The 27,925-nt window shown below is 39.1% G+C and overlaps 5 protein-coding genes across 7 annotated transcripts; 3 read left to right on the plus strand and 2 right to left on the minus strand.

Moving 5' to 3' along the window:
- Nucleotides 1-3,000: 3,000 nt before the first annotated feature.
- LOC121743405 lies at nucleotides 3,001-5,941 on the minus strand. Of its 3 annotated transcripts, XR_006038251.1 has the most exons (5): nucleotides 5,645-5,940; nucleotides 4,657-5,243; nucleotides 4,466-4,564; nucleotides 4,213-4,324; nucleotides 3,001-3,895 (listed from the first exon to the last, which is right to left on the minus strand). XR_006038251.1 is itself a non-coding variant. In XM_042136707.1 (4 exons), the coding sequence occupies exons 1-3, from the start codon at nucleotides 5,742-5,744 to the stop codon at nucleotides 4,487-4,489; spliced, it is 765 nt and encodes a 254-aa protein (XP_041992641.1). In that variant the 5' UTR covers nucleotides 5,745-5,941; the 3' UTR covers nucleotides 4,101-4,324; nucleotides 4,485-4,486. The 3 variants fall into 3 exon arrangements, 2 of the variants coding, with proteins under 2 accessions (XP_041992641.1, XP_041992639.1); XM_042136707.1 differs by lacking the exon at nucleotides 3,001-3,895 and having other exon boundaries at nucleotides 4,101-4,324; nucleotides 4,485-4,564; nucleotides 5,645-5,941; XM_042136705.1 differs by lacking the exon at nucleotides 3,001-3,895 and having other exon boundaries at nucleotides 4,101-4,324.
- LOC121743406 (membrane protein PM19L-like) lies at nucleotides 3,186-4,085 on the plus strand. Its single transcript, XM_042136708.1, has 4 exons — nucleotides 3,186-3,316; nucleotides 3,391-3,610; nucleotides 3,692-3,737; nucleotides 3,823-4,085. Exons 1-4 carry the CDS (start codon nucleotides 3,193-3,195, stop codon nucleotides 3,913-3,915), a joined length of 483 nt encoding a protein of 160 aa, XP_041992642.1. The 5' UTR covers nucleotides 3,186-3,192; the 3' UTR covers nucleotides 3,916-4,085.
- Nucleotides 5,942-8,352: 2,411 nt separating the features above from the next.
- On the plus strand, nucleotides 8,353-12,184 carry LOC121743528 (SH3 domain-containing protein 3-like). The gene is made up of 10 exons (XM_042136850.1): nucleotides 8,353-8,618; nucleotides 8,735-8,857; nucleotides 9,435-9,504; nucleotides 9,639-9,784; nucleotides 10,550-10,651; nucleotides 10,742-10,939; nucleotides 11,017-11,079; nucleotides 11,155-11,244; nucleotides 11,504-11,578; nucleotides 11,740-12,184. The coding sequence occupies exons 1-10, from the start codon at nucleotides 8,559-8,561 to the stop codon at nucleotides 11,857-11,859; spliced, it is 1,047 nt and encodes a 348-aa protein (XP_041992784.1). The 5' UTR covers nucleotides 8,353-8,558; the 3' UTR covers nucleotides 11,860-12,184.
- Nucleotides 12,185-18,761: 6,577 nt separating this feature from the next.
- Nucleotides 18,762-23,899, plus strand: LOC121745413 (ABC transporter B family member 9-like). Its single transcript, XM_042139305.1, has 12 exons — nucleotides 18,762-19,125; nucleotides 19,392-19,446; nucleotides 19,532-19,707; nucleotides 19,792-20,013; nucleotides 20,095-20,333; nucleotides 20,413-20,935; nucleotides 21,022-21,295; nucleotides 21,360-22,020; nucleotides 22,103-22,331; nucleotides 22,411-22,677; nucleotides 22,767-23,030; nucleotides 23,104-23,899. Exons 1-12 carry the CDS (start codon nucleotides 18,871-18,873, stop codon nucleotides 23,746-23,748), a joined length of 3,810 nt encoding a protein of 1,269 aa, XP_041995239.1. The 5' UTR covers nucleotides 18,762-18,870; the 3' UTR covers nucleotides 23,749-23,899.
- Nucleotides 23,900-24,045: 146 nt separating this feature from the next.
- On the minus strand, nucleotides 24,046-26,860 carry LOC121745375 (protein SRG1-like). The gene is made up of 3 exons (XM_042139247.1): nucleotides 26,533-26,860; nucleotides 25,733-26,305; nucleotides 24,046-24,454 (listed from the first exon to the last, which is right to left on the minus strand). Exons 1-3 carry the CDS (start codon nucleotides 26,773-26,775, stop codon nucleotides 24,212-24,214), a joined length of 1,059 nt encoding a protein of 352 aa, XP_041995181.1. The 5' UTR covers nucleotides 26,776-26,860; the 3' UTR covers nucleotides 24,046-24,211.
- Between the last annotated feature and the right edge of the window lie 1,065 nt (nucleotides 26,861-27,925).

Here is a 27,925-nt window from a genome sequence, read left to right on the forward strand (position 1 = left end):
TTCTCTCTAATGAGGTGTGACTCATTCTCCACTAACAATATTTTATTTACTTTTCTCTCTACCACTCTCTTATTTCATCAATTTTACATTAAAACCCGTGTCGAACCCAAAGTGCATATTCTTTGGGAATGGATGGAGTATAATCATAACTTATAAGAGCATCCACAACCCTATCTCCATTTCATCTCTAGTTCATATAATTTCTAAATTATTCATGGGTCTCATATCTTCCTATAGAGATAGCACATACAACCCTCCATCTCTAAATCATCTCATCACTTAACTATTCATGGTTTCCACTATTTCATTTCAATTTTACTGTTTTGCAAACAAATTTAATTTTAATTGGGACAAAATATTATTTTAAAAATAATGTTCATATATTTTGTAGAAAAATACAAAATTTACATAATTCATATATTCAGTGAGATATTGTTTCTTTAATAGAGGGACGAAGGGAGTACATCTACCAATTAATTTCGTTACTGAGGGCCATTTGAATGACTAGTTAACACAATAATTAAACAAACTTTATTGGATTGTTACTAACAAGCTTGCTATGTAAGAGCATCCACAGTGGTTATAGCCCAGCAATAGCTCAGTCATAGCCTAGCTATAAACTCCTCCTGCCACATCATCAATACTAAAAATCCTCCTGTCACATCAGAAATAGTCCAGCCATAGCCTAGCCATATCATAAATAGCCCAGCCACATCAATAGCCACATCACAAATAACACAATATACGGAATTTAATTTACGAGACATATACGGGAAATATTAATAATACTATTTTAATTTTTTAAAAAAAGTACAATAAATTAAAAAAAGTACAAAAAATTTTAAAAAGTACATTAATAAAAAAATGACATTTAAAATCGCAAAAAGTACATTACTTAAAAAAAAATCACTCGCCGGCTCCCTCACCTCCGTCGTCGCCGTCGCCACTGTCACCGCCGCCTCCGCTGCCACCGCCGCTGCCGCCTCCACGCAGATCGTCATTCATGCTCTCGAGCAATGCGAAGAGAAATCTCTTCTCCTGGGGGTCCGTCGCCTCTCGTCATTCGGCTAACGTCTTCACCATCATCTGGCGCGTTTGTTGACGCGCGAAGTACTTGAGATCCTCTGTAGACTGGCGGTCAAAAGGGGATGCCGACTGGACCTCCTGGGAACCCCCGGCGACCCCCCTCGCCTCCCGTTGCGCCCGCTTTTGCCCAGCGGGGCGAGGTCGGCGGCCGAACGAACGAGGGTTGGGGAGCACCTGGTCTGTCTCGGGGAGGTCGTGGGAACCACCGCTACTGCCGCTGAAATCCCCGGTATAGTTCAATCGTTGCTTCTTCGGCCAGCCAGCGTCGACACCTACTCAGAATTTCTCGGAGTCGTTCAGCACAAGATAGCAGTTCCAGTAGGTGAAGTCCTTATACAACCCGGGCTGGGGGAAGGCTTTCTCCGCTATCCTCCTGCAGCCGTCCTCCGTTTGGCCACTACTCTGCATGCGGAGGGCGTTGGCGTACAAACCTGAAAATCGGGAGACGGCAGCCCTGATTCGGTTCCACGCCTTCCGGCAATCCTCCCCGTTGTGCGGCCTCCCCGCCGGGCAAAATAGCTGGTAGGCTGCTGCTACCTTGCCCCACACGTTGACGATCCTCTGGTTATTAGAAACAAGAGGATCGTCGCAAACACTCACCCACGCCTTTGACAGCGCAACGTTCTCCTCGTCCGTCCACGTTCTCCGTACCGTAGGGTCATCCCCACCCTGCTGCGACGACTCCCCGACCTTCTTTCCCTTGCCCTTCTTCTTTGGGGCGCCACTACCCTGCACTGCTCCCCCCGTTTGAACGGGAGTTTCCGGAACTCCGAGACTATCAAACCCCAAATCCGACAACGCAAAATCATCAAAACCGCTCGGCGTGAACAGCGCATCCGTTGGGGTCGATGTGTGCGACGACGCAATCAAAAAATCAAAACTGGGGCGATAGACGTCCCCCGCGTCACCTGCGTCGCCGGTACGCCCCCCGGCGTCCCCTGCGTCGCCGAACCTCCCCCGGGTATCATCTGCATATTGGGTGCCCACCCCGACATCATCTGCATATTGGGTGCCCAACCCCGCATCGCCGGGAACCCCCCCGGCGGACTCCCTCCTGTCGGCATCCCGGGTAGCATCTGCTGCCACGGGTACATGTTGTAGTACCCGGGCATCTGATTCCATCCGCCTCCAACGGGGATTGGGGGAGTTTGAGAACCGCTCGTCCTTGAACTAGGCTCGTTGTTCAGATCTATTTCTCGGTGTTGATCTTGTACAGAAATTAAGATAGAGAGAGTACTCGTTAATACAAGTGGTGCGAATGAAAATGAAGTGCAAATCGCGTATATATAGTGTTTCGAAAATTAAAATAAAAAATAAAAAATCCGCTGGGCTATGCGCTAGGCGATCCGGGCGCTGCAATGGAGCCGAGCGGATCGCCCAGCGCATAGCCCAGCGGATTTTGACCGCCTAGCGCTAGGCGAAATTGATTTCCGGAAAACCGCTCGGCGGTTTTCGGCTCCTCCAATGGTTCGCCTAGCGACCGCCTAGCGGCGGCGCTCGGCTAGGCGGTGCGCTAGGCGCCATTGTGGGTGCTCTAAAGCCAGGAAGATGAATAAGTGATTTAAGAACTCTGGTTTTCTGCATTACTATACTGATAAAATGTATCGCTTTAGCTAAGTTTTGCTACGTAGTTGTAAATCTATTTTTATACTTCACTTTTCTTTGGCATTACATCGACTCTTATTTTCCCTTTTCTAAGTTTTAGAAATAAATGTTTGATTAACTTTAGTATAATGAATCATATTGTTGTCGATTGCTCGACTGATTTTATTTCAATGAGTTTGATCAAGATTCTATAACATAGTATGACTATTTTTTAATAAAACCTTGTGCTTCATTCGCATCTTAATATCATGTCTACTCCCCTATTTCCTTTAGAAGGAAACAAAGAAAAGAATTTAGTAAAACTGAGAGGAGAGAAATGAATTTGTTGGTATTTTGTATTCCCTGCCGTGAACACTAAGCATCATCATCTTTACAAGCCCACACAAAACCTTTTACTACATCCAACGTTACAAGAAAAGAACCCTCAACTCATGACCACCACCATGCTTATAAACTTCGTTCGCTTAGAAATGTTGCAGCAATCTTGTTTCACATCCAAGAATGGCGCCGCCGCTGCAAAAACTACCGCTGCTGCTTCTGTGTCTCAACTTCTGCATGTACGCCATCGTTGTGGGCATCGGTGCTTGGAGCATCAACAGAGCTATCGACCACGGATTCATCATCGGTAACACGTGTCAAAACTCAACCCACATCATATCACTTTTTCTCACTGACTCATTGTTTAATTCCTCCCTACAGGGAAAGGCTTTGATCTGCCTGCGCATTTCTCGCCTATATACTTCCCCATGGGAAACGCAGCCACTGGATTCTTCGTCATCTTCTCTTTGATTGCCGGGGTTGTTGGAGTTGCTTCGGCCATCTCGGGGCTCAACCATATTCGTTACTGGGGCATGGATAGTCTCCCTGCAGCTGCTGCAGGCGGCACCATTGCCTGGAGTCTTACAGTTCTCGCCATGGGGTGAGTCATAATTATCCTCTAATCATCTTTCTTCCTTCCTTTTGCTTTTACGGGAGCCAACGGTGTCTGTTTCTTTGACAGGTTTGCGTGGAAACAGATCGATTTGAGCGGCAGAAATAGCCGTTTGGTGAGATGAATAAAAATCGGATCTTTACATACAGATTCTGAATGGTAACGTTTTGCTTATGGGTTGTTCTTTTGGTTGGTTGCAGGTAACAATGGAAGCTTTCATCATAATCCTGTCAGCTACGCAGCTCTTCTACATCGCCCTCATCCATGGAGGTGCTGCGGGGGAGAGGAGATGAACATGAGAAACGACTTTGACATTTATATGCTGTTGTGATTCTTGTTCTTGTTTGATCTTTGTTTCTAGGAGTTATTTCCTTTTGTTTGTTTTTGATTGTACGAATAGAGATGGATTGATTTGACTGAATCAAATCAAATAAAAAGGAGTGAGTGCATGAATTATGTTCAATCATTTCGGCAGCTGTTGCAAAATACTTCACACTTTTATTAATTAAGGGGCAGTTGAAGAACAATAATTCACAAGAAAGTGTATGTCTATAATCACTGCTAAATCAACACGAAAAGGCAGAACTAACTCTTTGTTTTGATGATGGAGATCTTCATTGACATCCTCCACAGCTTTCCTCAGCCACAATGTCTGCTTCTGCTTCAAGAAGATTCTACAACTTCGAAATTTTGTTTCAGAATCTGCAACAAATGAAATATTCATATATTGTGTGCTATTTAACTCAACTGTAGACCAAAAGGTGAACTACACGTAAATAAATGGCAGAAACTGTTTTATGCAACAAATTGTGATTTGTGAATAAGAAACACAGATGTGTTTACTTTTGATTAATCACCAGACCCTCAAAACATTTCAAACAATCCACAGCAACTCTTCCACGTCGTTTTTTGAACTGGGTACGGAGAAGGAGCCACCACCGGCTGCAGAAGAATAGAAAAAAGGACCTAATTATAGCACGAAGTGTATTCCAGATTACTTGAATGTGTTCAAAGGGTTCAGACGCAACACACACCTGAGCAACGTTAGAATCTTTTACGTGTTGTGCTCCATTGTCTAAAGCAACTCTAGGAAGTGTTGATCTATCATCATTTTCTTGAGTAACAAATTCTCTTGGATCTAAGGTTTTTGGAGTGATCTCAGCAGATCCAACATCTGCTTCTTCAACTGACGTGCAAATTCTTTCTTCGACCGAGCCAAGCTTTTTCCCCTCGTTCCCCTCTAGTGTACACTCAACAACAAGAGGAGCCACAGAGATGCTTTCCACAGTTGAATCACAAATAGACTCAACTGGCTTTCCAGATAAAGAATCATCCACTCCCACTGATACCTCGGAAGCAAAGCTAGACTCAGCTTCCCCTTTCTTGATTCCACAGTTCTCATCATCTGAGCTGCTGCTGCTGCTGCCACAACTCCCCGATGAACCTCCACCATATGGCTTCCTGTTTTCCCCATTGTGGTCGATGATGCTATCGTTCACACCCGATTCATCCTCAATCTTGGTATCCTTCTCCACCCCAACTCGAGATCCTTCCACGGAAGAAGCACCTCCGGCCTCTGCTTCGGCCAGAAGCTTCTCGTGCTTCACATCAGCATCATCCCCTGCCATACATACGAGTCATTTGAAAAACAGTTCAACTCAAAACCCTTTGACTCTGAGATCCATAGAGATTTTAAAATCTTAAGAGACTAAAAGAAAAAGCAAAAAAGCACCATTTCCCCATTCAACATTGATCCATGGCATTCAGCCCTTCACCAATCACCATTAACTTCACATAACAAAGCTTAGCAACAACCCCACTTCCAATCATAGCACAAGGCACAAACACAATAATATCTCTTTAACTAGTAATAGTGTTGTTTTGCAAGAATGAGTAACAACAAGATAAGCCCACAATAAGAAACCAATAAACGACACAATGGTTTGCACACATTAGACAAATAAAGTAAAAAAGAAGGAATTTTTAAAAGATGGGTCCGTTCTAAAAGCAAAGTATCCGAACCGTGAGTGTGAGCAGGAGCAGAATCAGAGTGATTGTGGGGCGGATTTGGATTCTCCTTCTTCTTCTTGGCAGCTTTTCGCTTCTTCGCACCTGACGGCATAATTAGCGACTGACGGATTAGTTAAATCTACAGCAGCTATGGATCAAATTAGATTGCGAGCTCTCTTTCACAACTAAATCTGTAATTTCCAAGTACAGCTTTGCTGTCTCTTTGGGCTTCTATGGTTTTGATTTGAGAAGGGAATTGTGTATGAAAAATGACAGTAAATAAGACAAAGGTGTGAGAGAGACATTAGAGGATGGTAGGGGGGAGAATTGAGAACAACTGTCCAAAATAAAATAAAATAAATAAATAAAATAAAATAAAATAAAATAAAATAAAATAAAATAAAATAAAATAAAATAAAATAAATAAAATAAAATAAAATAAAATAAAATAAAATAAAATAAATAAAATAAAATAAAATAAAATAAAATAAAATAAAATAAAATAATTGAAGGAAATATACATGTCATGAATTAAATGGTGTAGGAACCTTGTGAATCAGATTGGGGTTGGAGCTTGGCCAAGCAGTGAATTGGTAATCTCTGAGATAGTCTCGGATTCGAATCCACCATAATTAAGTCTATAAATTTAACTTATATGCTCATAAGAAAATAAGATAATGTTGAAGTTTATGTCATAGTACGAGTACTATTTGGTTTTGAGGGCACTCGAATTGTAGATTGAGTATTTGTGCAGTCTGCAAAACGCTTTAGCCTCGGGGTGGCATGAAATTGGTCAATCCATGAGCACAATGTGGCTCCATCTGGAAAAATTTTCTCTCTTTTCTTTCTATTTTAACTATTTTTGTGATTAAGACTTTTTAAAACTATTTTGAAAAGCTCCACTTAAACTCCAATTTTAAAATGTCATAAAATAGATCCACTCGTTTAAGAAGAAGATAATGATAATATAGTTTAGAAGAATAGTTAGGTTTTTCCTCCATTGCTGGCTAATTTACAAACATTATATCATGATATAAGATGAAAATGCAGTAAAATGTAAAATAGTAAATCACTGAATTCAGATTGAATCTAGTGACTAATATATATAGTAAAAACTTTGGGTTGTCTTGAAATGAAACTTGTAAATGAACACACATTTAAGCCCAGAATTACATCCATTTCTTCCCATATCTAGGTACTTGAACATGCCCTAAACGTTTTATAAGTGCTTTGATTTTATAATAAATTTTGTTTTGTAATTATTCTCACCATGCGTTTCATGTACTATGTAACAATCTCGCATAATGTCGATGGCATATAACATATTTCTGTCGGGTGCACTATGGTCAATAGGTGAAATTCTATCAATAATCAAAGCAAATCTCAGTCTTTTGATCCTTAGATTGGATGGTTGTGATAAAATATCTGAGCTACATTATTACACTAAAAGTGTTACATAATTAGCCGAACTATATGATTAGACTACACAATCTACATTATTAGACTAAAACATGTTACATTATTAGCCAAACTACATTATTAGACTACACAATCTACATTATTAGATGACACGTGACATTAATCTAACGGTTACATCACAAGATCCAATGACTGGGATTTGCTTTAATATTTGATAAAATTTCACTTATTAATTTGATCACATCCCTATTTCTAGTATACGATAAATGCATTTCACCCTATTCAAATTTGTAAATTACATAATACTAGTAAAATTTATTTTCAAAGGTACGGCTAAACGGCATCGTTTAATGATACAATTGAAGGACACCATGATAATAATTGGGTATGAATGGCGGAAGAGTGGGAAACGTCAATCAATGGTATGTAAGCATTGAATGGTGATGTAAATGAAGAGGGTCGAGTGGTGTGGATAGTGCCATGTAAATAAATTTGTAGTGCAAAACTAAGTTGGTGACATTAATGAAAAGTTGAAAATCATCCAACTTTCATGGCTACCGTACTGTGCCCAAGCTAAGTTCAACCAATCTAGACAATGTGCTTTAGGAATCGGATTAATAAGTCAATCTACAAAATAATCAATTCATGATTCAATCGGTCGAATCGGTTTGCTCATAGTATATGGAGTACAGTTTTTCAAGCCCACCCTTTAATAGTTGACGATGCGATTTTATACGATACTAACACTGAATACTTTACATACTTCCACGTTGATCATACCCAAATTCAATTAACTCCTGCCCATATAAAGTAAATAGTCGGGACTAAAATGGAAAACTATTCAAAATTGAAAGGGAAGTTGGGCTTTCTAATTCAGACAGTACGACCTGATCCAGTTAATATGATGAATTTAATTTTAAATTTTAAACGTCGATGAATGTAGGTATTACTCCTAATTTTACAAAATTAATAGTAATACTAAAAATATCGATATTTTTTTTCACAAATCCAACCATTTATTGAGAGTTGTCAGCAATCAGAGCACACATATAAAAGGTAAGGAGGGAGCTTTTTTTTCTTCTTATTTTGAATTTATTTTTGGTATTTTTTTGTGAATTATTGTGAAAATTAAATTTCGAAATTGAAAGTAAATAACTATAATCATATTTTACCAAATCTCTGCGTTCACCCTAGATTATGCTGATAGATATATTAAATTAATATAAATTTGTTAGTATTAATAGAGATAATATATATATAGTAACTGTTTTAATGTTGTATGGAGAATTTCATGATTATAAAATAAAAAACAACAGAAATTGCACCAACGTGAATACTCTACCTCCAAAGTACTTACAGTACCTTGCAATTCGTTCTGATCTCGCACGAACCATTCTTCCACGCGATTTTGATTTTGTCAAGGCTACAAGTGCACAGTGAAATCCAGTGTCACTGCAATTAAGAGAAGATCTGAATACGGGCGAGCTGAGCTCGAAGCGCGGCGGCAATGGATGCTTTCAGGAAACAAGCCAGTAAACTCAGAGAGCAAGTCGCCAAGCAGCAGCAGGTTTTCGACCCATTGATTTTTCGCGTTTTCTTTTTGGATTTCAATTCAAAAAGGTCCATAGACAACCGTCGAGGAATCAATTAGCTTAATTGTTAGCTTTCTCCTTGAAATTGCAGGCTGTGATAAAGCAGTTCGGTGGGAGCGGCTATGAAAGTTCAGAGGTTATGGTTATTGATGAGGTCGAGTTGCAGATGCATCACCAATTGGAGAAATTGTACAGATCCACTCGATCTGGAAGGGTAATTTTTTGTTTAATGCTGAACTCTGTACTTGGAGTTATAAGTTTTTCCCTTACTAGTGAGAATTTCGTCAGCAATTTAGGAATTGTGCTTTGTATATAGTATCATGTCGTATTGATTATTGAAGTAAGTGTTTTGTGCATCAATCGTAACTTGATGTCGTGTTTTGTTATTACCAAATTTGGATCTAGATTGACACGAAATAAGAGGAGAGTGTGATGTAAAATTCTGGAATATGGATACAAATGGGGGGGTTCAGTACGGACTTTCCAAGCTAAATTCTAGCTTTTACCTTTCCTTATCTGTGTGTAAGTATGATTTGTGTTTCCTTTCCCTTGTGTGTTTTATCATTATTCTTTCTTGAATCAAATGCCTTTCGGTTTAGGACTTTAATTTAGTTTCATCAAGTTTTACTTAATATGTTTTAATGCTAATCTGCAGTTGAAGTAAAGAATGATGCAATGGAGGACTTTTATGAGATTTATTTTGGATGTGGACCTTCAATAGCTAGTTGAGAGTTATCTTATTTTCTTGTCATGGCTATTGTTTCTAGACATAAATTGGTTTTCTTTTGCAGGAGTTTCAGAAAGAAGTTGTCAAAGCAGCTGAGGCTTTCACTGCTGTGGGTTATAAACATATAGAAGCTGGTAAGTGTTTATGAATCGTCTATATGTCGAACTGTTCCTTTAAAACTTTTCCAGGTTAACTTTTTTCCCTGCTATCTGTGTACAAGCAGCGTATTGCATACTTAACTTTGTCCTGCATGTGTTATCCTAGTCAGGCACCAAGTTGTCTGAAGATTGTTCCAGATACGGTGCAGAGAATACTTATGATGAGGTTCTTGCGAAGGCTGCATCTGTATATGGGGAAGCCCGAAAACATGTGGAGAAGGAGCAGGATGATTTCAACAGATTGTTGTTTACACAGGTTGGTCGATAATTTCATCTACTCCCGTCCCACAAGAATATGCACTCTTTCCTTTTTAGTCCGTTCCACAAGAATATGCACTTTCCAATTTTGGAAACTCTCTTCTCTCTAATAAGGTGGGACCCATTCCCCACTAACAATACTTTAATTACTTTTTCTCTCTACATCTCTTTTATTTTATCAATTTTGCATTAAAACCCGTGCCGTACCCAAAGTGCATATTGTTTGGGACGGAGGGAGTATAACATTATCGGTTGATCACTACCTCTTCTTATTCTTTGAGATTGGAAAATCCAACCAACAAGTTGATTTCAAACAAGTCAGCTAGTCTTCATGGTTATTATCTGATTACTTGAGCATTCAAAATGGTAAATGATCTGCTCAAATTTGTTGTGTTCTTGTTCGCTTTTCTGATGAATGCTTTACACATTTCAGAATTTTGTATAGTATGGTTTCTTATTTTAGTAACTAAAATATCCACGGTTAATTGAAAGCTATATGCATGTTTTTCTTATAACCTGACTAATTCATGATATAGGCTATGTAGCAGGATATAAAATGCAAACATCTTTTTACCTTGAAAATCAGCGTGTCTGACAATTTAAAGTCGCCAAAAATAATGTGGAGAGATGAAATAATATCTTACATCTGTGATCCTGGGGTAAAGGAAGTATCTTCTTTAATCATGCTAATTTTTTCAAAATCTGCTTGTTTGACCATTAAACCAAGTCTTGGATGACAATATTATGTAATTTATATTTCCAGGTGTTAGAACCCTTGAGAGCAATGATTACTGGTACTCCCCTGGAAGATGCTAGACACCTTGCTCAACGATATAGTAAAATGAGACAAGAAGCTGAGGCACAGGTGCAAATTTTTGCATCAGATATATGGGCTTAGTTCTTTTAACATCAACAGTTCTACTGCAAATGGTTCTTATTTAAGTGATATATACAGGCAGCTGAAGTTTGTAGACGCCAAGCACGTGTAAGGGAATCACCTATTCCTGAAAATGTGGCAAAGCTGCATGCTGCAGAAACTAGAATGCAGGAACTCAAAGCAAATATGGCAGTACTTGGTAAAGAAGCAGCAGCAGCGTTATCTGCTGTAGAAGCACAGCAACAGAGGCTTACGTTTCAGAGACTTATAGCAATGGTATATTTGTTAGTACACTCATATTCTTGACTAAAACAGGGCAGGTCCTTATGCTATATGTGAGTTATTCTTTATAGGTCGAAGGTGAAAGGACATATCATGAACGTGTTGCTACAATTCTTGGAAATATTGAAACTGAGGTCTGCATTTTCCCTCTTAGGTTCTTTTAAAGTTATATTTTTACAGTATTGCTTATGCAATTGTTGTTGATGAAGGTGGTTTCAGAGAAGCAGAGGAAAGAGGCGGCTCCACCTGTGACTCCTCTCGTTCACGCTTCAGATAAAATAAAGTACTTTCTGGCTGAGGTATGTGAAGGCTGAACATCAGAATGTAGACGAATGATTTTAATACAGCTATAAGGAAGACAGTTAGCAGAAATGGCTTTAACTCGATGACCATGCAGTTTATATTCTTTCTTTTCCGTTTCTAGTTTGATTCAAGAAGACAGTAACAAAAATGTCATTTACTAGTCTGTTTTATGTTATTGCTAGTTTACTATTAAACGGATATTTTCTAGCTCCTTGCCTACAACCTCAGTGGCTGACGTCCGTTATTATTTTGAAGGCAATTATTGCATTTGATGCTGAAACAGATAAGGAACTGAGCCTAGCAGTGGGAGATTTTGTTGTTGTTCGGAAGGTTTGGTCCTTTTCTTTACTCTCTCATTTAACATTGCATCATGCGCTGATGGGTGCACGTTTGGTCCACTAAGATTCTTGTGTTTGATGACAATGCCGCCTGCTGTGCCTCATTACTATCGTAGTGGTCCAATAATTTTTAAAAAATGCGGTCTCTTTTAGGTGAATCCGTCTGGGTGGTCAGAAGGCGAATGCAGAGGCAGAGCAGGATGGTTTCCATCGAAGTATGTGGAGAAGCGCCAAAGAGTTCCCACGAATTATACTGCAGCTGAAGTTTATTAATTGGGTACAAGCTTTTGAACATCAGGCCAAAACATTTATTTCATTTGTGTCGTTGGTTTAATCCATTGATCGGTCGGGGATGCTCGAGTGGATACTGTTCTGCTGTGTAATATTATTCGTGATTTTATGCTATTATTTGTTTTTCGGTGTAATTTTAAGTTATTTTTCACTCGAATCTTTGCTTAAAGACTGTTATCAATCTTGACATCTTTTGCAAGCTGTTTTACTCTTTTATTTTATAATCATGTAGAATCTTGTTTGATGGGCTTCTGTAAAATAAATAATGCTTTTTTATAATAATTTCTGTTAATTGTAGTGTGATTAATCATTATTGGAATATTAGCCTGTACATATTTGATGTTTTGGTTTCGCACACGATTTTTTCAGTTTGTAAATGCACGATATTCCTTTGTCTACAATTTCTGTTAAAATTAAACTCCTTATCTAAAATTTAAAAAATATTTAAATAAAAATACACCTAAATATGGCACCAAACTAGTGTAGGCATTCTTCTTTCTGTATTAGGGTATTTGCAACAGGAGGCCTCTCCCCATGAGCTAAGACTCATGCCATGCCATCATTCTCATATTTTTCTATCTTGGTCTCTTGGACCACAACTCCAGAAATTTCTACTCCAAGACATCTGAGTCCTCCCTACAACATTTAAATTACATTATTCATTATTTTACTTCTAAAATTGAAATATGAGATAATATATAAGACGAAAGAACTTCATTGAAAATATAAAAACAATACTTTAAAATTACATAAATTTAAAATATAATGCATGAAATAATCATTAATTAAGGAATTCCACCAATTTTGTTGAAATTAATTAAGGAAACTACTCATTAATTAAGGAAACCTATTTTCATTACTTAAAGAATTAAATAAAGAAATTATTGATTACAATTTTTGAAATTAAAGAAATAATTAAGGAAATGCACAATTAATGGTTAACTATACCAATTCCATGTTGGGAAATAAACACAGGCAATCACGAATATGAAAGAGAATGAACACAAGAAATTGTTGACCCAGTTCGATACAATGTGTATCTACGTCTGGGGGAGATGCCAAGCCAGAGATTTCACTATATAACTTCAGAATAAGCATGATTTAACAATGAGGGAGCACCTCTATTTATAAGCAACTAGAGAGCCCTAATTCTAGTCAAACTAGGAAACATATATCACAAGGAAAAAATACTTCAAGGAAACAAATCCTAAACATGGTAGGAGATAAATTAGGCTCCATAATTAACAATCTCCCACTTGGAGACTAACAACTCCTAAACAACCATTTCCTCGTGATCTCATCCCTTCATCCGCTTAGCATCGCCTAACCTTCTCTTCAAGTTCCAAGGCCAATTGAAGCTATGCATCGCTTCAATTTCTCTAAGGTCACCACCTTAGTAAACATGTCTGCAGGATTCTCACTTCCAAGTATCTTCACAAGTTACAGAATTTTAATCTCTACTAGGTGTCGGATGTAATGATACTTCAACTCCACATGCTTTGTCCTAGAATGAAACGCTGGATTCTTCGCCAAGAAAATAGTACTCTGACTATCACTGTAGAGTATGCTACTCTTGTTCTCCTTCCCAAGTTCATCTAAGAAACTCTGCAACCACACCATCTCCTTGCTTGCCTCAGTCGCAGCTATATATTCAGCCTCCGTAGTAGACAAAGCAACGGTCTTCTGCAACTTAAAAGTCCATGAAATAGCAGTACTACCATAAGTAAATACATACCCGGTTGTGCTTCTTCTCCCATCAAGATCATTGGACGCCAAGTCTGCATCCACATAACCTGCCAGCTCGACATTCTTGCCATTGAAACATAAGACACTTTCTATAGTACCTCTCAAATATCGAAGGATCCATTTAACTGCTTCCCAATGTTGCTTGCCCGGATCACCCATGAACCGACTCACTACTCCCACTGCTTGTGCAATATCAGGCCTCGTACACACCATTGCATACATAATACTGCCAATTGCTGAAGCATAAGGAATTTTCTTCATTTCAGCACATTCTTCTTTTGTACTCGGCGGCTCCTTATTTGACAGCTTAAAGTGACTGCCTAAAGGCACACTTACTGGCTTCGAATTATCCATGTTGAATCTTTCCAAAACCTTACCAATGTAAGCAGCTTGCGAAAGATAAAATTTTCCTGCCGCCTTGTCACGCTCGATTCTCATGCCCAAAATTTGATTAGCCTCTCCAAGATCTTTCATGGAGAATTGTTTAGACAATTGCCTTTTCAACTTATCCATCTCCTTTTGATCACCTCCTGCGATCAACATATCATCAACATATAATAACAGGATAAGATAACTCTTGTCAAACCTCTTGTAGTAACAACAATGGTCAGCGTAGCATCTTTTATAGCCAATCTCCATCATGAATCCATCAAACTTCTTGTACCACTGCTTTGGAGCTTGCTTTAAACATACAAGTTCTTCTTCAACTTGCACACAAGATTTTCCATTCCTTTTACTACGAATCCTTCAGGCTGTGTCATGTACAACTCATCCTCCAAATCACCTTGAAGGAATACCGTTTTTACATCCATCTGATATAACAATAGATTTTCTGCAACTACCATACTCAACACTAAACGAATAGTAGTTAGTTTCACAACACGAGTGAACACATCTGTATAATCAATACCGTATCATTGCTCAAATCCCTTGACAACCAGCCTAGCCTTGTAGCGCTTGCTACCTTCAGCTTCACATTTGATTCGATAGACCCACTTGCAATGCAATGCCTTTTTCCCTTTAGGAAGTTCCACAAGCTCCCATGTGCCATTCAGGAGAAGAGAGACAAACTCTTCATCTATGGCAATTTTCCACCTTCGTTTATCAGGGCCTTCTCCTGCCTCTGCATAACACTCGGGCTCAGAACTGCTGGGACTCGACGCCTCCAATCTATCCTTGTACAATACTTGTTCATTGAAAATGACATCCTGCGAATAACCTTACGGTTCTGCTCATCCCAGAGTCTATAACCGAACTCATCGCCTCCATAACCAATGAACGTACACTTAATAGATTTAGCATCCAACTTACTTCTCTCAACGGAACTAATGAGCATAAGCAACACAACCAAAGATGCGTAGGAAAGATAGATTTACATCTTTTCCTGTCCAAACCTCCTCGGGTATCCGAAACTCCAAGGGAACTGATGGATCTCTATTAATTAGGAATGCAGCCGTGTTGACTGCGTCTGCCCAAAAACTCTTTGGCAATCCACTTTTCAATCTCATGCATCTTGCTCGCTCGTTCAACGTTCTGTTCATGCGCTCTGCGATTCCATTCTACTGTGGAGTTCCTTTCACAGTTTTCTCCATGCAGATTCCATTCTCGGCGCATAACTCCTTGAACTTTGCAAGTTCATATTCTCCTCCATTATCGGATCTTAGATACTTCACCTTCAGCCCGGTTTCAGTTTCAACAAGGGCTTTCCACTTCCTAAAAGCGTCAAACACATCGGATTTACTCTTCAGAAAATAAACCCATAGCTTTCGAGTAGAGTCTTCGATGAAAGTCATATAATATTCAGAGCCTCCTAGGGACTTCACAGGTGCTGGTCCCCATAGATCCGTGTGGACCATCTCCAACTTCCGTGTCTTCAATTTTCTGTCTCCTCTTGAGAAACTCACCATTTTCTGTTTCCCAAACACGCAATCCTCGCACAGGCCAACTTCAACAGTTTTCAGGCCAGGCAGTAAACCTCTTGAGCACATTATCTTCATCCCTTTCTCGCTCATGTGGCCAAGACGACAGTGCCACAAATCTGCATTATTTGCCTACTTGCAATATCAATGCAATCTTTGGAGTTAGTTGTGGTATACAACGTACCCTCCTTCTTACCTCGAGCTACTATCATAGCTCCCTTGGTAATCTTCCAATTGTTGCAGCCAAACGTCACGGTGTACCCTTCTGCATCAAGCTGCCCAATCGAAATCAAACTTCTCTGCAATCCAGGAATGTGTCTGACTCCATTCAGTTTTATCACGGATCCATTGGACGTCACTACCTTCACGTTTCCCTTTCCCACGATATCTAAGGGCTCGTCATCAGCCAGTTGTACCTTCCCAAAATCGCCAGAAACGTAGTCTTTCATTATCTCCACATTGCTGCAGGAGTGGAACGACGCTCCAGAATCCAATACCCACGATTCCATCGGACTACTGACACTCAAGACCAACGCCTCGCCATCGTCATCAGACATGGTAGCGTTTGCTGTCTTCTTGTTCTTCTGATCTTTATTCTTATACTTCTTCGGTGCCTCACACTGATTTCTAAAATGCCCAAACTCATCAGAATTCCAGCATTTAACTTTATCCAAATCCTTCTTGGATTGGCTCCTTCCTCTGGAATTTGATCTTCCACGATTTTGCTTTCCCTTCGATTGCCTCTCTGTTCTGTATTCAGTGCTGATCCCGAAGTAGAAGATCCCGATTCTCTCCGGCGAACTTCCTCACCAATCATCAGATCTCTTATTCTGTCAACTGTTAGGTTTGTCTCTGCAGCAGTAATTGCTGTCACTGTGCCAGCCCAACTCTCAGGCAGAGATGATAGCAAAATCAGGGCACGAATTTCATCATCGAATTTTATATCAACCGAGTTCAGTTGCGAAGTAATCATGTTGAACTCGTTGAGATGTTGTTGCACCAGCTTTCCCTCTTGCATTCTAAAATTAAACAATCGTCTGATCAGATGTACCTTGTTTGCCGTTGATGGTTTCTGATACATGTCCTCCAAGATCTTCATCATCTCCTTTGTCGACTTTGCTGCAGTCGTGTGATAAGCCACATCCTTGGACAACGATAGCCTAATCGCGCTCATCGCTTTTCTGTCCAGCAGCTCCCACTCCTCCTGTTCCATCTTTTCGGGTTTGGTTTTTAAAGGCTTCCAGAGATCTTTACCGTACAGGTAATCCTCAATCTGCATCTTCCAAAATCCGAAATCAGATCCGTCGAACTTCTCTACAGCAATTTTCTCATCGATCCCCATCGTGATTTCTGCCTCTTAAAACCTGACTCTGATACCAGTTGTTGGGAAACAAACACAGGCAATCACGAATATGAAAGAGAATGAACACAAAAAATTGTTGACCCAGTTCGATACAATGTGTATCTACGTCTGGGGGCGATGCCAAGCCAGGGATTTCACTATATAACTTCAGAATAAACATGATTTAACAATGAGGGAGCACCTCTATTTATAAGCAACTAGAGAGCCCTAATTCTAGTCAAACTAGGAAACATATATCACAAGGAAAAAATACTTCAAGGAAACAAATCCTAAACATGGTAGGAGATAAATTAGGCTCCATAATTAACATTCCACAACTCTTCTTATTCCACGGCATATTAAAAAAATTCGAAAATCTTACCGAGCGGTTGCACCTCTCTTGGCGCCTGTCACGACGCCCCAACACTGGCACCCATCCCCCAGCCCAGACCCCTACAACGGATGGGGACGCCGACCGCGCCTCCCCTTCCTTCCTTCGTTTTAAAGACAACCTTTTTAGTTTTATAAAATTAAATAAAAGATTAAATATTGAATTTATAAAATTAAATAAAGGATTCTTTATAGACAAAATATTAAAAGATGAAAAAAGTAAATAGTCGGCGAGTGTCTCGTCAATCCTTCTTGAGCGTATTTTGTGGTTATGGTTTCTGTTCGAAAACTGCCGATTTCGGTTTCGGTTCTAAACCAACTGTTTTTTGCGGTTTTTCGCGGTACCGGTTTGTTTCCAACGATATTTTGCAGTTCCGACACAGTTTTAATTTTGGATTCTTTAAACCTGAACCGCCCGCGGTTCAAAATGTCATGGTCCTGGTTCCATTTAAACGTCATGGTTCCGGTTTCACGATTAACCGCCGGTTCACTAAACCCTTGGACATCTCTATCCGCATATAGGAGGAAGTCACAACTCATTTTTATGGATGCTCTAAATAGGATTTTCACCTAAAAACTTTTAATTACTTGCCTTTCAAATCACCTGACTTATTGTAGTTTATATTGACTACTAGTATTATTAAAAGCATTCAAATTCACGCGACTGATCTTGATCTAATGTTAAGAGTAGGGAATTTTTGTAATGTACCGATTAAATTCAAATTTATGTTTAATGGTTTCCTTATGCATACGAAATTTGCATGCACGCACAAGTTATGCTATTAACTTTATTTCCATATTTAATAATTATATTGGGTATGCTTTTATGATATTTATCTTTTCTCTTATATTTTATCTTCATTCACTATAATGCAACAAAAAATTGAAACTATGTACTCCTATAAAACATATGGAGAAAATTTACTGATTCTCCAAATCTGAATAATGTAGTTGGGAAGTTGCCGCGGCTTGCTTTCAAAATCACCTTTTTATTAAAAAAAATACTAGTAAAATCTACTATGGTCTAATTTAGTAGTGTTTTAACTTTTAAGTATTTAGAAAAATTATACTGCCATGTTACATTATAAAATTGACTAAAAACGGGTACATTTGACCTTGAACGGTAATGCATTTAATTTCATGTATATTAACCTTTTTTTATTCCATATTTAAAAAACTTAACTTGTACAATACACAAAATCCCAACATATTGCCTAAAATATTTTGAATTAAATATAAATTTTAGGTAACAAGTTTTTTGAAAAATGCATTCTAGAAACTCCAAAATTAGGAGTGAAGATTTAGTATTGAATGACCATTGCTTTTATACCAAATTTTCACATGATAAAAATGGGATTATTTTTCTTTTCCAAATTATTCTAATTTAAGTGAAGTAAATTCAGATGAACTTCTAGAAGTAAAAAAAGCTATTAAAAAGGAGATGATCAGATTACTATATAATGACGGCTGTATAAGCCATTAATCCATCCACTAATCACTCGAGTTAGAGATTATAATACGATTCATTTCTGATATCACAATTCGATAATTGTTTCGCATTAGAAGCGTTTCGTAGTTTTCTGTTTATAGATTATAATGACAGCCGATTCATCGGCGCCGGCGCCGGCGCCTGCACCGGCGACTCCACCTGAGAAGAAAGAGGATGAGAAAGTGCCGTTTTATAAACTGTTTTCCTTTGCAGACAAGCTTGACATACTTCTAATAGTGGTCGGCGCAATCTCCGCCGTCGGGAATGGTGTGTCGCAGCCGCTCATGACGCTTATTTTCGGCGAGTTGGTGGATGCTTTCGGCGGAGGTGATCGATCAACTGTTGTGCATGTAGTTACGAAGGTGATCGATTTGCGACATTGTTTTTTGTTACTAACTTTGTTGAATTTTCTGTTTTGTGGATTTCATGCAGCCGAGTTTCTTCCAAATTAATGTTGAAATCAGACTTAGAGAATTTTGATTAAAATTTTGAATGTTTTCGAATGATATTGGGCGGGAATTGAATCGAGTTGTTTCGATTAATAGCTTGTTTGCCCCTTTTTAGGATCGATCGAATCCAATTTTCGTATCTGTACAAGTTGATTGAAGCGATGCACTCAAATTTGCAGGTATCGCTGAAATTGGTGTACCTGGGCATCGGTACTGGCGTTGCTTCACTTCTACGTGAGTACATCCTTTGTTTCCTGCGTTTGAATTCCATTGCAACTTTAGTTTCTTTTCATAATGTGGTGATGGAAATCATGAACAGAGATGGGGTGTTGGATGGTAACCGGAGAAAGGCAGGCGGCTCGGATAAGAGGGCTATACTTGAAAACTATATTGAGGCAAGATATAGAGTTCTTTGATACTCAAACATCAACAGGAGAGATCATTGAGAGAATGTCTGGCGATACGATTCTCATTCAAGACACCATGGGTGAAAAAGTAAGCTCTTAAGTTAGGCTACTATACCTTTTATGTGAAAGGCTATGTAAGGCAAGGATTCTAATTATAAGGTGAACATCTCAGGTGGGAAAATTCATTCAATTTTCTTCGACATTCTTTGGTGGCTTTATTATTGCTTTCTGTAGAGGATGGCGCCTGGCGCTCGTCTTGTGTACGTGCATACCTGCTCTTGGTGTAGCAGGAGCAACTACGGCTATACTCATGGGGAAGATGGCGAGCCTTGGACAAGCTGCATATGCTGAGGCTGGAAATGTAGTTGAACAAACAGTTGGAGCTATTAGGACGGTATGCTTTAGAATTTTGATGCTGTGTATTCAATCAATTGTTTCTTCGTTCTCAAGAAAAATTTGCTGCTAATTCTCGTAGGTTCAATCCTATACTAGTGAGAAACAAGCCATGGAGAAATATGACAGCAAACTTGTTATTGCTTACAAGGCTACTTTGAAACAAGGGCTAGCTTCGGGCACGGGATTTGGCTGCATGTTGTTTTTTATCTTCTCCACATATGGACTTGCTGTTTGGTATGGAGGCAAGCTGATTATAACCGAAGGATACAGTGGAGGGAAAGTTGTTAATGTTATCATGTCCGTCATGACAGGGGGAATGTAAGTTGTATTAACTTAATTTCTTGTTTTCCATTTGAATGCCAAATTATGCTAACTAGGATTTATGCTTCTTCACCAGAGCAATTGGCCAGACTTTTCCATGTGTAAATGCGTTTGCAGCAGGTCAAGCTGCCGCGTACAAGATGTTTGAGACCATCAAGCGTAAACCAAAAATTGATGCTGATTGTGATGGGATTGTGTTGGAAGATATCAAAGGTGACATTGAGCTAAAAGATGTGTATTTCAGATATCCAGCAAGGCCAGAAGTTCAGATATTTCAAGGATTCTCAATGTCCATATCTAGTGGGAAGACTGCTGCCTTGGTTGGGCAGAGTGGAAGTGGGAAATCAACAGTGATTAGCTTGGTGGAGAGGTTTTATGATCCTGAAGCTGGAGAAGTACTGATTGATGGTGTTAACTTGAAGAAGTTGAAGCTGAAATGGATCAGGGGAAAGATTGGACTTGTGAGCCAGGAGCCTATCTTATTTGCAACCTCCATTATGGAGAACATACTATACGGAAAAGAAGATGCAACGGAAAAAGAGATACGAAGGGCTATTCAGCTTGCTAATGCTGCTAGGTTCATCGACAAGTTGCCACAGGAAAGATACAATTCTTCATTTGCCTTAATATTTTTTAGCATGCTTTTCCAAAATGGTTTAGGGAATGACAGGCTTTAAAATTGCAGGGTCTTGATACAATGGTGGGAGAACATGGCACCCAGCTCTCTGGGGGTCAGAAGCAGAGAATTGCAATTGCTCGTGCCATTCTGAAAGATCCCAGAATTCTCCTTCTTGATGAAGCAACGAGCGCTCTGGATGCTGAATCAGAACGAACAGTTCAGGAAGCGCTAGAGAATGTAATGAGAAACCGTACAACAGTGGTGGTTGCGCATCGTTTGACAACTATTAGGAATGCTGATATGATAGCTGTTGTGCATGTCGGGAAGCTGGTAGAGAAAGGTACATTCATTTATAATTTCACAGTCTTGATCCCATATTCACAAACTAACATTTTTAATTTTAGGCACACATGATGAACTGATGACAGATCCTGAGGGAGCTTATGCGCAGCTTGTTCGGATGCAAGAAAGGGCTACTCAAACTAGTACTACTGGTCAAGAAATTATCCTTCAAGGCTCTGACATACGCTTGAGCATATCTGAGGGAAGCTTGAGCAGATCTGAAAGACACAGTTTTTCCATACGCAAATCCACGGGCAATGACTCATCAAGGCATTCATTCTCACTTTACGGTCTTCCTAACTTTGACATACGCGAGATCCAGCCTGTAGAAAACGAGATCGAACAGCCTGATGAAAGCACATTGAAGAGACGCAGCAAAGTTTCTATCAGACGGCTAGCATCTATGAACAAACCCGAAGCACCATATTTGATACTTGGATGTGTAGGTGCAGGAGTGCAAGGGTTAGTTTTCCCTATGTTCGGTCTTCTGCTGTCAACAGCTATCAAAATCTTCTTCGAACCTCCAAATCAGCTCGGGAATGATTCCATATTCTGGGGACTGATGATGGTTGTGCTAGGCCTCACTACTCTGCTGGCCCTTCCCGTACAGAATTACTTCTTTGGAGTTGCAGGTGGTAAATTGATTCAAAGGATTCGTTCTATGTCGTTCAAGAAGGTCGTTCACCAAGAGATCAGTTGGTTTGATGATCCTGCAAACTCAAGGTTTGTCGGATTCTAATGAAGTTATACACATCTTTTTCTGTTTTGGTGTGTGTTTGTAATGGTTGGTTTTGTGTTTCTGCAGTGGAGCAATTGGAGCTAGATTATCAGGTGATGCCGCCACTGTTAGAAGCCTGGTGGGGGATGCTTTGGGACTAATCGCCCAAAATATATCCACCTGCATAGCAGGTCTCGTCATTGCCTTCACTGCTAACTGGTTGCTGGCCATCATAATCCTACTCGTCCTGCCTCTCGTTGGAATGCAAGGATTCTTGCAGATGAGATTCTACAAAGGCTTCTCTGCTGATGCAAAGGTTTCTTCACTACTCGATTCATGAATAAATATAAATGAAAAAAATTACTGCCAAGTTTTTTAATGAAATGTTTGTGCAGGTAATGTATGAAGAGGCTAGTCAAATAGCAAACGACGCTGTTAGCAGTATCAGAACAGTGGCTTCGTTCAACGCTGAGGACAAGGTGATGAAGATGTACAAGAAGAAATGTGAGGGTCCTCTGAAGCAAGGAGTCAGGCTCGGAGTTGTTAGTGGTGCAGGTTTTGGCGTTGGTTCGTTGGTGCTCTACTGCACGCAGGCCTTCTGTTTCTATGTCGGATCTCTTCTTATTCAAGATGGTAGAGCATCATTCGGAGAAGTATTCAAGGTGATAATAATATTCACAAACACCTACTCTAGTTAAATCTTTTCTTGTGAACTGTGGTTGTTCATGTGTGTTTGGTATACTTGGATCAGGTTTTCTTCGCCTTAACCATGTCCGCGACTGGAATCTCTCAAGCTAGCGCTACAGCTCCAGATGTCAACAAAGTGAAAGATTCTGCTGCCTCTATATTTGAGCTGCTTGACAGCGAACCTAAGATTGATTCAAGCAAAGAGGAAGGTATAACATTGACTAGTGTTCGTGGTGAGATTCATCTTCTACATGTGAGTTTCAAGTATCCCACACGGCCTGACATTCCAATCTTCAGAGATTTATGCCTATCCATACCTTCTGGCAAGGTATATCTCTCACTTCCCTCTCAAATGTGTGTTTCTCTATGCATCTGTTTAAAACTGATCCTTCCTTTTACAGACAGTTGCTCTAGTTGGAGAGAGCGGCAGTGGAAAATCAACTGTCATCGCGCTGATAGAGAGGTTTTACAATCCTGACTCAGGCCAAATTTTAATGGACGGAGTGGAACTTAGGAGGTTGAAGCTTAGTTGGCTAAGGCAACAGATGGGGCTGGTGAGCCAGGAGCCGGTGCTTTTCAACGACACAATCCGAGCCAACATCGTGTATGGTAAAAGTGGAGAGGTGACAGAAGAAGAGATCATCAATGCCACGAAAGCAGCCAATGCTCACAACTTCATCTCCGCATTGCCTAATGGCTATGACACTGGTGTTGGGGAGAGAGGCATGCAGTTATCAGGTGGCCAGAAGCAACGGATTGCCATTTCTCGAGCAATACTGAAGGACCCCAAGATCCTTCTTCTTGATGAGGCAACAAGCGCGCTGGATGCTGAGTCGGAGAGGATAGTGCAGGATGCGTTAGAGCGAGTGATGGTGAACAGAACCACAGTTGTGGTGGCGCATCGCCTAACGACGATAATGGGGGCGGATGCCATTGCGGTGGTGAAGAACGGAGTTATCTGTGAGAAGGGAAAGCATGAGGTGCTGATGAAGATTGAAGAGGGAGTCTATGCATCCTTGGTTGCTCTTCATGCAACTTCACAGTGATTTTAAATGTGAACTGATGAATATGTCATTCTTTTTTATAGTACAGTACTGTTTTGTGTTTATATTTTTAGTAAATCGTAAGTGTGTCATCCTAAGCCTTATTTTTCCTCACTACTTAAATCTTAATCTAATATTATACTAGTGTTTGTTAGGATGGGATTAATTGTTCTCATAACTCTTCCGACAATACTAAACTTAGGTGAGTTAGAAATTTCACATTTTATTTCTAGAAACAGTCATGTTCAACTTCAACACAACATTAATTAATATTGAATATTCAAAAGCATACCTATAAGGTTAAGAAATTTCACATTTCATTACAGTTTATTTCGGAGTTATTTCAAGTATAGGCAAGTACTATCTAAGCTCACAAATCACAATAGACTTTAGACTCCAACACAACATTGATTAGAATTCAATATTATGAAAGTGTAGCAAATCAATAAGAATATTATGACTCTAATTAAATCCTCATGGTTTGTAGATATGACTTTCCATTGAGCTCCTGTGAAAACAATCCTTTGAAATAATCAAGTGCAGCAATAGTCTTGAATTTTGCCGGAGTTTTGGGGCCCACAAGGCTTGGCGCTGGACCTATATGGGCTTCCAGTTTGGGGCTGAGGAATGTGGCAATCGAAAGCCTCTCCTTGTCCCTATTCACCGTCGCTTGATGCTCGATGCTCGGGTAAGCACCGTTCGTTATAATCTGCACAATTAAATAAAATATGAGAATGTATGATTCATTTCCTAAAATAATACTCCAAGTCCAACCACACTCCTAAACTAGGACATACCAAATCCAAATTTCGACTTTTGACTCATTACTATGGGGTATATTATTAAAAGGTTAATTATTAGAAATATTTTGAATTTTAGCTAAATTGTCGTCTGTTTTACAATTTATAAATTTGATAAAATAAATCGTGAAGTTTATTATTCACAATTGTCCGCACGATCTTGATTTGAATGAAACCACGTATAACGCACTACAACCAAAAAAAATCGGATAATGACACTTTTAATGTTATTAAGGACGCTAATTTTTTAATGTCATTAAGGACGCTAATTTGTGTGTCTAATTATCCACCAACACTTCATAAGGTGTCCTTATTGTTAGTGTCCCTACTAAAATTAGGGAACACAATTAGAAGCATCCTAAAAAAATAAAAGATTAAGATAATTTGCCATCAATTTATAGATGCTTTCTATTGTTCTAAATTATGGTTAATTTTAAAAAAAATTCAAACGCTAGTAATTGCGTCTCAATTTTTATGTCTCTAAAAGATAAATTTTTTGCAGTGACGTGAGACAAAAAATTGAGTTTATATCTCCATCCACGTCTTATATTCAAAAGTATTTATCAATTTGGTACTTCCTGTCCCATAATAGATGATATACTTGGGGAATGACACAAGAATTTAGGAGATATTATTTTGTGTGTTAGCTGGAGAGAGAAAATAATATATTTATATTAATGTGTGAGAAAACGTTTGTTCAAAATATGAAATATGACATCTTTTATAAGATAAATCTAATCAGAAAAGTGTGACATGAATTATGAAACTAGGGAGTAGTACTTAATACATTTAAAATACATTTAATGCATTTACGATTTGTAATACATTTAATGCATATATTTGTCAAATCTATCATTTATATACAAGTCAAAGTCAATAATTCTATTCACATACTTTATAAATAAAGACCGTTTCTATTTTAATTTTAATCCCTTAATATTAGAAATTTTCCATTTAGAAAACTTTTTTCGCACTATAATAATATAAGACTCCTACTTACTAACAATATTTCAATCACTTTTTCATTTCCATCACTATATTTTAGTATTTTACTAATTTTTTAATTAAAATTATTGCTATTTTAAAATTTTTGGGGTATTAAGTTACAATATCCCTTTTTTAACATTGGAATAAACTACCAAATTCATAGTACTTGTAATTAAATTATTTTTTATGGAAGAGTATACCTCTAAAATGTCGCCGATATTGATGACGAATGCATCCGGGAGTGGCGAAACCGGAATCCAAACTCCATCTTTCTTAATCTGAAGGCCTTCCATTTCATTAACCTGCAGCAGAATCGTCAGCCCCACGGCGTCGGAATGGGGGCAGAGTCCGGCGACGAGCTCCGGCTGCGGACACGGCGGATAGTAGTTCATCCTCATCGACTGCGCCCCTTCCTCGAACAGCGCCTCCATCTCCTCCACCTCCATCCCCAAACCCTTCGCCATAAACCTCAAAATCTTCATCGCCAGACTCTTCAGCTCCGCCGCGTAACCTTCAATCGAATCCCTGAACGCAGCCGGAAGCTTCGGAATCAAATGCGGCTTCCTCAAATGAGGCGGCAGCGTCGTCACGAAGAACATGTCGCCCCAGTCGAGCGTCTGCTCTTCCGAGACGACGAAGGCTTGGCCGTAGCCCTCCACGTCCGCCGCCTGCTGCCGGAATTCGTCCTTTTCTTCCGCCGGGAGGTTGAAGAAATTCTCGATTTCCGACTTCATCTTCTCGATTGTCGACGATTCCACTCCGTGATTGATCAACTGTAACAAATTGTGAAATTATTGTAGTAATTGATTTTGATATGAAATTTGGGGGAAAATGTAGTGGCAGAATAGAGTAATAGTGTAATCATGACGAACAGACATGTAAAGAGACACAGATTTACGTGGTTCACCAACGTTGTGTTTACTATACGTCCTGCGAGACCCCGTTTAACTAGCGGCAAACAATACATATTCAAGGGACACTAACAGAAAAGGGAACGTGCCTGGAAGAAGCCCCATTGTTGGCAAGCAGCGTGGAGGTTTGTGAGCTCGGAATCGGAAGAATCGGGGTGGAAGAGCTTGTGCATGTCGATGATAGGGATGTGAGATGACGGTGGGGGATGGGAGGGGGTGAGGGTGAGATTATCATCGCCGCTGCGAATGTATCTTGCCGGAACAGCCGCCGGTTTCTCCTTTGCGAGTTCTTGGACGATGGGAACCTTCAGTGAACTCCCTAGCGATTCCATTCTCTCTCTATCTCTCTCTCAAGTGGAGTAGAAAGTTTGGCTTGTTAGGTGAAGAAGAGTAAGGCCAAAAGGAACACGTAATCGTAGTGGCCGGCGATTATATATATATATATATGGGTGTTTGTATTTTTGGAATTCCCTTCTCGCCTAAATAAAATCAAACCACCTAATCTCTTCTAGAAAGTTACACTTTAGGACTAAGTATTCGGGTTTCAATTCAGTTTTTTACTCAACCGAACTAAACTCAAAAAATCAAAAACCGAACTAAACCGAAAAAATCAAAATTATATGGAAAAATCGAAAAACTGAAAAGAAATAGTAATGTACTAATAGAGAATAAATTAGATGAAGAAATGATAAAATAATGTATTTATTTTAAAAAATATATAACACTTTGAGTGGTGGTACAAAGGATTATATGTAAAATTGTTTGATTAAAAATGTTCATTAATGAATAACTTTTTTGCTTATTAGTTTAAAATGAGTGTCATATCCATTTGGACATATTTAATCGATTGTCTTCGATAACCTTTTGTTACTACTATTTTTGTAATGTTAGTTAGGCTGTCAATTTCATGAATATGGGAAGTTGAATTTTGCGGGAAAACATTAATATGAACAATTGAACATGCTGCTGATGATATTGCGATAACTCGTGACTTTTAAGCACACGGTTTTCACATAAATAGTTACTCCACCTACTAAATAGGTGAACCACTAGTACAATTACATTGATATAACAACTCTTAAGAAAAATACTACTCCATAAATGTAATACTCCCTCCGTCCCGGATTACTCGCACATTTCCTTTTCGGCACGGAGATTAAGGAATGAGTGTATAGCAAAGTCAACAATTGCGGCTGTAGGTGATAATTTTTACTAAAAATGGAAAGAGTGCAAATAACTTGGGACCAGAAAGGAAATAAGTGCAAGTAGTCAGGGACGGAGGGAGTACTATAAACTCAATTATGAATTATCTCATAAATCTTCCTTACTCCACTAATAAAATATTTATGATGGATGTAATAATCAATTTAATCTTAATTAAGTTGTAAGAAGAATAGGCTACTTAATTAGTACTTACACGATCAAATGTATAGGGTATAAATATAAATATGTGTTAAGGGAAATATGCATAAATGCCTCAAA

This window comes from Salvia splendens, chromosome 8 (assembly GCF_004379255.2).
Source record: "Salvia splendens isolate huo1 chromosome 8, SspV2, whole genome shotgun sequence".
In the NCBI taxonomy this organism is placed as follows: domain Eukaryota; kingdom Viridiplantae; phylum Streptophyta; class Magnoliopsida; order Lamiales; family Lamiaceae; genus Salvia; species Salvia splendens.